Here is an 11,933-nt window from a genome sequence, read left to right as displayed (position 1 = left end):
AAGCGCGTCATTGCCACAACGGAGATGTACGACAACAACAGCGAACTTCCCCGCGCCTCATCTCGGAGCCGCTATCGACTTTCTCACATCTCCTGCAACCTTGCGATCGAGCACAGCTTCACGTCACACGTGGCGCCTTGGACAGTCAACCTCTTGAGGACTCCAACCTACTGGCGCAGCAACAACTTCGTCTACCGCAATTTGAGGTGACGTCACTTGCAGCGCATATATTCGATGGGCCTCTACCACAATATTCTCCATTCCGTGACGACTTCGCCAATCAGCCACGATGCCGATGCGAGCGAACAGCAGCCTAGCTGGCACCAGGAGACCGACGCCCTCACCTTGGTGGTCGACAGCCATGCTATCAGGGCGTCATCCCACGCCAGCACCGACCGAGCCTGTCTTTCTGCTAGCGAGCGCAGCGCCGGCACGGACTTGGCAACCGTCAAGCTTCCCACAACGCTCGAGGCTGGCAAAGACACAAATGATGAGGTCGGCGACAGAGCGCACGACAGCGCAGAAGTGGTCGGTATACGACATGTCGTATTTTTGGCCACGACAGATCGCTGACACTTGCGCAGATACTGTTTACCTCCTCCTTCGTGACGAACGACCCCGTGACGAATGCACACACGCAGACCACCGATATGGCGTTCCATACAGACCAGTCCGCAGAATACGACATACACATACACAGGGATTATTTGCCAACGGGTCATGCAAATGACCAAATTGCTCTTCGTTTATTGATGAGCAACTTGGCTGGGACAGGGAAGAAGAGCTGGCTTGCTCTCTATTCTTCCTGTTGAAGGCCTGAACCGCGCCTTGCCCGCCGACTACGCGTCCGAAGTCGCTGTTATTCTGCGCGTGTCCTCCAACACGTGGGTGTCTCCTCCGCTTCCAGCGTCCGTCCTTGTTCACCATACTTTCTCCGGTACATTCTGGGTATCAGGGACCGCGAATCGATAGCGGGGCCTCCCGCGGCAGGGCGCGCATTCAAGAACATGAGGGCAGGATGCGTTTACGGGCTGACAACAGCCGCCTACCTTTCAAGCTTGCGGTACCCGCGGTTTCCACTGTCAAGATTGGACGTTCAGGGGGCATAAACGCAGGTGGGAGCATTTCCCGCGCCTCAATCTTGAGTTTCGCCTCCATTGCATTCGTCCGGAGTCTAACTAACACTCTTCACAGCATCGCCCTTCACCTCGGACATCCAGACCTGAGCGCCTTCCCCGCCCATCTCCGCGTCCCCGCCACATTCAATCACTCCGCCCTGATCAAGCGAACCTCTTCACCGACGTAAACCTCGATGCGCCGACCAGCATGACAAAGCTGCGTTGTACCATGCGACATAACTCGTTCAACGTGGATCATACACAACAAAACGATGGAATCGCAGTACAACTTGGTCTAGCATATGCGGGGAGCCCCTCGTTCCTTGATGAGCAGCCAGGCTGCGGCAAGGGAAGTGGAGCTGGAGAGGTAGCGCGTGTCTTTACGACGGGTACTACTCCACCTCATCGCACGCAGTGCGGACAACTTGCTGGTTGGTCGGCACCACGACGCTGCAAATGAAGGCTGAGGGGTCTGCGTTCCGCTCACGCTTCACATACGGCACATGGAAAGACCAAAAGCAACATGGGAGCATGGAGGACGAAAGTTGACGGATTCAAGGCTTCGGTACATGAGCTAGGCGTTGTCGTCGAGGGAGAGGTCTTGCAGGTTGTCGAGCCCCCTAAGAAAACCAACACCAGTTATATCGCGAGAGCCGACAGCAATACCAACTGTTGCGGTAGCAAAACAGCCATCTGCGACGTGGAAGAGAGATCAGGCGGATCAGATTATCAAAGCCGCAGCAAGCCACTCGTGAGTCTAACTATCGCGACAGTGCCTTCCACTTTGACTTACACCTACTCGCAGACTGAACGCAGGCCCATTAACGGGTTTCATCATACGTACTAGGGCTCTGGCGACCCGATTGCTTACCGCGACGCGCACTTTCCCGGACGCCTGCTATGTCACTTGCGATGAAGGAGTCTCCCGCGCATACCACGTTCGAGGCCGCCACCATGAATTACCTCTACCCTGGCAATGCTCCTCGGGATACAACAAATTTTCCGTAGTTACACCCGCGGTGTCGTCATTGCTGGTAGCGCAGTCACGTCTCGAGGGGAACCACCCGTCTGGCTCAACTGGGATTTCTGCAAAGACTGAGCGCGAAGACTAGTCAACAGCTGACTCAGCTTCAAACCTGACATTTCCAATCTCTCTGATTCAAAGTGTATCTTTGCGCAGGGTAGGGTCATAGATTGGGATAATTGTGAGCGGCTCGTTGGACTTGGCATCGAACTCGCGCTGAGGGAAGTGGCCCCCTACACATTGGAGAACAATCCCGGTGAGGAGAGCTTTGCGGTTGTCTCGGTTCAGACAACGTTCACTCGCTCCGCGTATTCAACCTTGTCTGCTCACGACTCTATCGAAAGAGCTTGGGAACTCCGGAACACGGCTTACTGGCGCTGCCCCATTTGGACATTGTTAACCATGTACAGATCTGGAATTGATTATACATTAGCGGGCCTTCATGACCTGCCACCCGGCGCCTGACAGCAGCGATGAAGGTGAAGGTGGGAGCGATTTGGGGCTCATCGTCCTCCCCGACACGTCGTCTGTCCACACTACCTTTTCCTTGATTGCTGCGACCATCGTCTTTGCCCCGCAAAGACTCCACAGAGACGTCTGGTAAGCGTAACACGCGCAAAGATTGGTGCTTCAACACACAGCCTAGTCAACTCACTCTCACACTATAGAACTTAATTCTACTTTTAGCAAGAGCGCATACCAAAGCGCCTGGCGACATGTGTGTGCAGAGGGAGTGGATGAAGAAGGTCGATCGACGAGTGCCTGTGCTTGGTATGGTCACCGAGACCAGTGACGAGCGCCATACCGACGAGACTGATGAGAACAGTGGTGAGACGCGTGACATCGGTGGAGAATGGAAAGTGAATGACTGGAAGAGCATTGCCGGTACAAACGACTGTCCATGGAACGAGCTGGATTCCTAGACGGGCGTCTGGAAGCTCTCGGTCAACGATGCGCAAGTACTGAAGACAAGGACCAGCTATAGAACAAAGACGACATACCAGCAAGAAGTCTTTGTGATAACGCCGCGCAGTACACGTCATGCGTTTAGTAGCCCTTCACGACCTCCATACCTGGGTATCGGATGATGTATGCTCCAGGCTTCTTCCTAGTAGTCGTACTTACGACGCTGGTCCGGACAGCATTTATCGCTGATCAAGCCATGCACCACGCGTCCAGACTTATAATGCCGTTGACTCACAGAACTGACCATTCGATCCAGAACCTTCCCCCAGATTGTCTTCATCTACCTCTTAGGCCGTAGGCCTTCGCAACACTTCCTATCGATCCAAATATCTCTCATGTACCACCGAGACTTCCGTTATCCGACATGCTCGCAGAGGGCGACCTGCTCTCATTCTCTGCCCCGCGGTGGCCATCAGAAACAGGTCGCTAGGGTCCGCCCTTGGCGTTTGCAGCTCCACCGTGGTGAGCGTGAACGTGAGACCAGAGGTGACTGAGGAAGCGCGTCTTGGCGTACAACAAGTCTCCCACTTCTCGCAACAAGTTGTTTGCTCATCCTCATTCTACCGCACACCAACGCCTGCAAGCCCGTACTCCTGCGAACAACGAACGACGAGACCGTCGCGATGGATTCCGCAAGCGAGGCCACCGTGATAAAATCAGAGAACGAGCCCGCTACGGTGCAACGCGCAACCCCGGCGCAAGAATGTGCGTTGACCCTCAGACACCGCGTTCAAAAGGATACGGTGCAATACGACCATCCCAAATACCTACCGATGTGGGTAATGGGCCTCATGGCTATTGTCGAGGTTGAAGAGATCGATCCTCTCAGTCGAATCGGATCCGGGGATAAGGCTGACCTCTCTGCCCAAGTTGAGTTGAGTGACGAGGCGTCAATCTGTAGCGATACCAACTGCTCGAACGAGCCAGCCTTTTACTACGACGAGATCGAATAGAAGCACGAAGGAGAAGCCTCCGGCTACGGCGCTGATATCTGTGACGAAGCCGAGACCATCGTTTCCACAGGCGACGAAACGGACTTCAAGGACCGCATTGCAACGGATCTCATAGCAAAAGCTGTGTACGAGGAGAGTGGTAGCGATACGGTGAATTGCGGGTAAGTACAGCTGCCGACTCACTGCGTCATTGGCCTGGCTAATGACCCCCCTCACAGACTCGATTCAGATCGCGCAGACGGTCTACCACAACGATTAGGAGCCACAGCTCTAAGGTGGATCCAGGTTAAAATTCTCGCGTGTCTTCTATCCTCCCGCAAACGCACATGTCCAACGCCGCCTGCCTCAACACCAAAGACCGCCGTGTCAATCAATTTGACGCGGTGGATACGATACTGACAGTCCAGACTGGCTTTTTGAGACCACATACGACGACTGCGCGGAGACCACAGGAAGATAAATCATCAAGGAGGCGTTGCAGTTCACCTTTCCAGAACATGTTGGTTCCCTGGTGGACTACCAAACCTGCGTTTGCCATTTGCATGTTCAGCTCCAGGTTATCATGGGACCAAGAAAGACTCGAGCCAGAGATGATGAAACTGGACAATCGCGAACACCTCGCTTCGTTCTCCACTCTCAAACCATACTCGATACCAATGAAGAGGAGGAAGAGGTATGCAAGCTCAAGGCGTGAGAGCATGATGCTCTTGGGTTGGAGGAGTACGAAACAGTGCGAACCCAAGAACAAGAAGCTGCTCAGGTAGAAGGAATTGACTTTGTCAAGGCTAGAGGTCTCGGAGTGATCAAAGCCCAGGGAATCAAGGTTGCCAGAGTCAGTCTTAGCCAAGAGTGATTACGCTCGCAGCACGTATGTGTTGTTTACTCGCTTACATGATCTATCAGATTTAATCTCAATCCTCTCTCCACGCTTGTCATGGACCTTGAAATTTGAAAACAGTAATTTCCAACGTTAGCTACCGTTACAGCAGCACCCACCCAGGCTCTTTTCTCTAGATCAGGAAGCTATACGCGGATCCGAGAACCAATGCAAGAAGCAGCAGGTCACGCCGAAGAACCAACGTACCGAGGACCCAAAGACTGCCCGAATACGTCGTACCAGCGACATGACAATCTTGATTACGACACAGTCAACGACGTCTCGCACTAAATTCTTTCAAGAGCTCCCAGTGATAACCCGAGTTCTTTCCACGGCTCACAATACCCCATATATCTGTTGCGGTTCACACGGATTCATATGCTGCCTTCAGACAACCGAAGGTCCGCGCCATTGTCACGCAGGCTTTCTTAGACCGTCATAATCTAGAGAACTCGAAGAAAGATCGCGTAAACATACCCATCTTGCCTACGCCCTCACTCCTCATCGCAAGTCAGAAGCCCGTTCATCTGAATTGGGGGTATTGCAAGGAATGATGGGTGTAAACATCTCGAACAACTTCGCTCAACGGCGCAGCCTTAATTTTATGCTGGAATTCAGGACACTATACGCGCTGGACATTCCACATAAAGAGTCTAGAAGTGATCATGAGCTCTCGTTCTAGAACGATAACGGCGCATGTTCCGCAGTCCGAAGCCGGTATCTTGCGTGGGCTTTCTTGCTGCCGACAGAACGCAGACATCGAGACAGTAGATTAGGGTCCAGCATGTCCGCTGAGTGCTAAACCTATCGCAGTAATGTGCAGCTGTTGTGGCGTTCTCGTCAATAACGGACAACCATTGCGGTGTCAAGGCGGCCATGACGCTTACGATCGCGTGGACCTAAGCAGTCAACGGCCTGCGAAGGCCAGCTGGGAAATAGAGTAGAGGCAGCGGTGGACATACTTACGAGGTATCAAACTATCGTCCTCGTGGTCATGGCCTTTCCTCTTGATGAAAATGCTTCCACAGCCAGTGCAGTCATCCTCGGCTGCCTCAATGATAGTGCCGAGCTTCTTCAGACGGCGCTGGTGGGGGTGCGTCTTCCTGTCCCACCGACGTTTCTATTTCGGGGGGTTCTCGGATGGCACTTGAGGCAGAGAGAGTGTATCTTGATCTGCAGGGTAATGGTGAACTGTCTCGCGGATTCGGTGCATTCCATGCTGACGTCATGCGATGTCTTCTGAGCTGTATACCGGTAGTAGGGAAGATGGCTGCCCGCGAAACTAGGGTAGCAGCGCTTGCGCAAAAGGGAAGAATTTCCTAGTGTGGAAGACCTCGGTTGGTGGTCGCTTCCGCAATCACTCTCACCACGAAGACACACCAAGCGGTGAACCCCGGCGGCCGACCGCATTGGCTCCAATCGAGCTCACTTCCTGGGATTCGAAGCGGGGTGTGATCAAATTTGTGCTGAGATTGTATTCCGCTCAGAAACTTGGTGGAGCTCAATCGCAATTCACGTGGGCATTCTTGTGTCGGAGGAGGAGAGGTACGGGCGTCATAACTTGGGATACATGACCTTTCCAGTATTCCATCTACCTGCAGGCTTGCGTGAACGCTCCAGACCGCGGGACATCTCCGAACAGCTGTACGACTAATGCCGCAACTGCTTCAGGGTCGATACAGACCTCCAACTCGACATACAATGTGATCGCGACCCGTTTGTCTTGGTCAACCGAATCGCAGTTGCCAGGGAAGCTTCTGTCATTCAATATTGGAGGGCGAGACTGGTTTTGAACTTTTCGTACCTAGCCAGCGATACGGAGAGATTCAGGCCGCTGTCATTGAGGCGCTAATTTCCGCCACTCCAATTCCGCAAGTAGTAGTGAAGGTGAAAGGGACGGTGAGCGTGGAGAATTGTATGTCGTAACGATCTTTTGCCAACCCGTACTAGCCAACATGTCTTACTACTCCGACTACTCCGACTTACTACCACCCTCACCACTCTCGCGCGACGCGTCGCATTCCCCTCGGCCTGTCATCACCATCTTTTTGATCACCCACCAAAGCGCAGCACTTCCGAGACTCAGACATCGAAGTCTACAAGGCCCCAACCCAAGCGACCGTTCGCAACGAGATGGTCATTTGCGCAGGAGTTTGTCGGTTCGTGAACGACCGGTTACTACATCTCGTCCATGCTCCGCAAGCGATGAAAAGGCGTTGAGACCAGCGCGTCCGCCATCTGAAGCGTCGATTCAGACAACTCACCACGAGAGACGCGGCGGATGAGGGCAAAGACGGCGGGGGCCGCTACGTCGAAGAGGTCCAAGAAGTTATCGATCCAGGCAAAGAAAGCGACGGTAGTATCGACGATATGAGCGATGGCGACCACGTGGTCATGACCATTAAGCTCGAGTGAGCATATCCGCCGCGTGTTTGCAACCTGCCTAAATGACCTTCATAGGGCATTCATCGAGTGGTTGGAAAGCATTCCGTTTGAGCTCGCCGCAATTCATCGCGAACGAGATTAACAAGCCAGGGCGAGACTTTGTATAGACCCTCCAGCCCTATGAGTGACGCGACGAGAGCTGCTTCGGCAACGCGCGACCTATCGAGATGCGAAGTCGTGTTGGGTCTGGAAAAGGAGCTGGATATGCTGGCGTAAGCGCGTTGCTGGGCGGGGTTCCTGTACAAGACTAGAGGGTATTCGTGGTTGGAGCGATCTGACGATTGGGAGTCGTATATCAAAGAAGGCGTCGCAACAATCACAATGGCACACTTACGGGCAGGGCTCCATGGCGGTAAGGACACATGATGCTTGTGTTAATCTGACCCTCATTTGCCCATGCGCACTTGTACAGAGTTGACTAATGAAAGGCTTCGTGGCTGACCTACATTTCCTTGCAGAGTTGTTGAGAGACCGACTTGATGATCCTACCCGGAGATTCATCCTACCTGAGTACCAACGGCGCAGCTGAGGATGGCATGCATCTTGCGAATGCAGGTGCGAGGCCACAGTCTGAGCCGATGGCCCATCATCTTCCTCGTTGAGATGAGACTAGCAGAAGAGCGCAACGTCTACTCTTGTTCGATTGCCGAAGGGCGAGGTGCGCATGATGGGGACCTGGCTTGACACAGTGGCAGCTTTGAGGGTCGTAGCCACCGATAGTGGCCGATGATGAGTAGACGGACGATGCATGTTGGAGCGTGTCTCGATGGAGTTCGTAGGTAGTCGTCTCTGGTGCCGGCGCCTCGTCGTGGCCATACTAATGCAAGGGCGGGCGATCAATGCATAGCCCGACTTCCAGGCGTGAATGCGCTTGCGAGAAGGTCCGAGGTGTTGTTGGGTGGGCGGCATGTCGTGTTTCCGATGTCCGCCCAGAGCCGAGGTCCAGTCTTGCGCATGCCGCCCTTGCGTCCTCCGCGTACACACGTCGATCGCGCAGCAGACCTCACTCAGCGCACTGCTCATTCCAGCCTAAGATGTTCGATATGAGGGCTATCTTGTTCCTACTTTATGGGACTCTGGCGGTGATACGCGGCGTGGGCACGATGGTAGCTTACGGGCTGCATGTGACTGATTTAGCGCGGAAGCTTAATTGCACAACACATCTTCTCCTCGTTTGAGAAAGGGATATTGGCGATACTGGTGCGCGCAGATTCATCGCATGCACAATGATTTGTCGCCTTCTTTGCATTCAGATGGCTGCAGCTTCGCTGATTGGACGACACGACCTTCCCCATCGATCCGCCACATCCTTCCCACGCTCGAATGCTTACACTGAATCAGTTCGGCGCTCTGATGAGATAGCTCCTGGACTACTCATCGCTGACTTGGCAGAGAAAATCTTTATCAGGATTGACACAAGCTCCCTACGAAGAGCGTTGGGCCTGGGACACAACTCGAGCTTCGCCTCTTCAGCACGGAAGGGTATCCTGTAGCTCTGTAGTATCGCTTCCCGTGAAACGAGAGTATTCCCGGGCTCATCTTGATGATGCGCTTTCTCATCTGGGAATAAGGCAAGCCTCTATGGAGGTTCCGGACTTCACAAACATTGAGTTGTGGTTACCGCGCACAGCCACCCGCACAGCCACCCGCACAGCCACCCGCACAGCCACCCGCACAGCCACTAACGCCACCACACTATCCCCCGCGGGGACATCTGGATATCTGTGCAGCAATCGCGCACGAACCACCGCACCGAATCAATTGGTGACATCTGCCACTTCGCCGGCGATGAAACGTGGCTACTACCTCCTTCTAAATTTCTTTTCACAGTGCATAACCCGTATTGCGCACCAGCGTATAGTTTGATACGTACGTGTGGCATGCTATGCTTGCCGTGCGGGATTTGAACGCCTGGCTAAAAATCCCCCTTGATGCAGTCGCCGACCAACATCAGCAGGAACTTTGCTGATGCTCACATGCACATTACCGCACCCAAATCGACCTATTAAGGGTGTGGCAGTCATTTTTGAGCTAGTATAGTCGAATCAGCCATTATACCCTTCCTTCTAGTGCCGATGTTTTGGCTTTTCGTCGACGCAAACACTCAGCAAGCTGGGGGATTCCGCCCCGTCTCGAATATTTGCTATGAATTTGGCATGCTCTGGTTTAGTAGAACACATGGCTATCGGCTCTTATACACTAGTTAATATGTAAGCTTTAAGTGTTGCAAAGTCTTCTCGTAAGGGGCCAAGATAGTAATAGGCTGTTTTGGACTGATAGTCACAGGAACTATGTCCTTATCGTAGCTAATTTAGTGTTCGATCTCAAAAGTAAGACTTTTGAGAAACTTGCACGTCGAAAACAAATTTCTTCTATGTTAGCATTTTAGACTGCGAGCACGCGCAGACTAATAAGAAGAGGATCTATGTTTATATGTCAGCCTGGCGGTTAGCAGATTGTGTTTCGCGCTATGAACTCCGAGTGCTATAAGGTACGCAAAGGGATGTTGCTTGAGTAACACGACAGACAGTCGAGGTGCGATCCTGAACTAGTCTTGGGCGCAATTGCATTATGTGCGGGCTTGTACATAATAGTGTATGATTTTATTCTTGACTACTTACTAAATGAGTGTTGATGTAGAATTAAAAAGTCGCTAAGAGAGAGTCGACAAAGTTACGCAACGCGAAACGAGCGTCGGTTCTTTGTACTTAGAGTCATAGATGAAACGCGAATGGAGAAGGGCTCGCCTATGCTAAACGAGTCACAAGAAAGCAGCACTCTCGCATCCACTCTCATAGCTGCTGTGATATGTACCGTGTCGCAGGCTTAGCTCCCTAGGGCTGCGCTAATACCGGGATACCTTCTGTTCGCTTCGGCGTTCGAGGAAGGAGATCGACAATCCCGTGTTGAGACAACGCCTAAACACGTATGGGGAAGACAGCATGCGCACATATGGAGACAATGGGGTGCAGACCAGCACATCCTGGTTGCAGTCATCCAGATGTGTAGCGAAGATTGGCAGAACGTCTAGAGGAGAACGCGACAACTCGAGAACCTGCTTGGGGCGCTGATGAATGCGCTGATGTTCATGTCAGCAGAGTTATCGCAGACCAGCGGCTTCAATTCAGGCTGCCAAGGAAGGCGAGAAAACCGCCAAAAATTACGGAGACGAAGACGAAACGGAACGACTACATGCGCAGTGGTAAACGCATTTCGATGGTTTTTGTTACACAGCTGGAAGTGAAAGTCTTTCATGGAGGATCTGATACAGATAGAGTGGTCTTGTCCGGAAGAGCAGCTAGGGTTGAACAAGGCATGAGTGACTAGTACAAATGTGGCCGTGTTTCCAGTTGGCTCGTGAGCTTGCGAGCCGGATGAGCATGTATGTGTATTACTCTACGTCTATAGTCATGCTTTCCCAACAACATACACTTCGAGGGCTCACTGCGCTCTGTGATTGTCGCTACCCGCAAGTTGCTTCTGCTCCGAATTAGGATGGGAAATGTGTGCGGAACGCAACCAATGTAATATAAGATATGGCGGCCAGCGCATACCCAAGTCCCTTGGAGCAGCGGGAAAACGTACTCATCTACACCTATCCGCGGGAGTGCGGTGCAGTTACTTCACAGAACATGCGGATCACTGTGAGGCATTTGCGTGTGAGCACCTTCGGCTATGTGCGGTCAGTGATACTAAGCGACTGGCCCGATTGCAACAAAGCCAGCCCAAACTAGGTAGCCGTCTCCTTCCTCGTTGACAGCAGAGGCGGTTTGTCGCGCCACCCCACATCTGGACCAAATGCATGTTGGCTGGCGTCCATGATGATGGGCAGCTGAGTGAGTCAAGCACAATACTGGCATCCGGCATTGGCCAGGCAGCAATGGCGACAGTAGAGAACATGGCTGGTCTCGAGTGGCGAAGAGTGACAACGACGATGGGAGCCTTCGAGACCCGTCTGTGCTGAGGTGTCGTTCTTTCGAGCATCGCGGGATAGACGGCTGTGACCAGTCCGTCTCCCCTTGCCGCAACAAGGTTTCTCATCGAGGGACGAAGGACGCTTCAGCAAGATACTTGCCCAGCTCGTATGTCATTCCACTAAGCACCAGCTGCAGTAGAGGATATGCGTTTTTGTGTGTGCGGTGCTCTGTCCGCGCTCCGTTCATGCGCCACTGCGAATGTGTCGCGCGAGGTGAGCCACTTCGCAAGTACCATTTCGTATGCGCCAGTCGCAGGCTCGCGTGCTTCGATCGCTTCATCATACAAGCGCAGTCGCAACCATACTCTGTGCGCGCACGTTTGCGGGTATCTTTCAATCGCCGCCATGAAGTCATGGACAAGTGTCTGCATAGTTGTCAGCGGGTAGTCGAATCCAACATCGTGTCCGGGAATGTCTCGCGGCGCACCGAAGCCATGGAAGGCTCCGAGCCAGCCTATACCAACGCTTGATTGGTCATCAGGGAAGACGAGCAGGTTCGGCATGCGTGTGCCAGCTGACCTCTTCCCTCGCATCACCAGAGGGCCACATGACACAGATCTAGCCACCAACCAAA

The 11,933-nt window shown here is 53.1% G+C and overlaps 1 protein-coding gene across 1 annotated transcript; it reads left to right on the top strand.

Moving 5' to 3' along the window:
• Positions 1-2,615: 2,615 nt before the first annotated feature.
• Positions 2,616-3,065, top strand: J4E93_010549 (uncharacterized protein; the record flags this gene model as incomplete). Its single annotated transcript, XM_049348427.1, has 3 exons — positions 2,616-2,621; positions 2,734-2,742; positions 2,811-3,065. 3 exons carry the CDS (start codon positions 2,616-2,618, stop codon positions 3,063-3,065), a joined length of 270 nt encoding a protein of 89 aa, XP_049194379.1.
• Between the last annotated feature and the right edge of the window lie 8,868 nt (positions 3,066-11,933).

This window comes from Alternaria ventricosa (genome assembly GCF_023758065.1).
Source record: "Alternaria ventricosa strain BMP 2768 chromosome Unknown scaffold_32, whole genome shotgun sequence".
Lineage (NCBI taxonomy): Eukaryota > Fungi > Ascomycota > Dothideomycetes > Pleosporales > Pleosporaceae > Alternaria > Alternaria ventricosa.
Note: the sequence above shows the minus strand (reverse complement) of the source record. Positions and strands in the feature narration are given on the sequence as shown.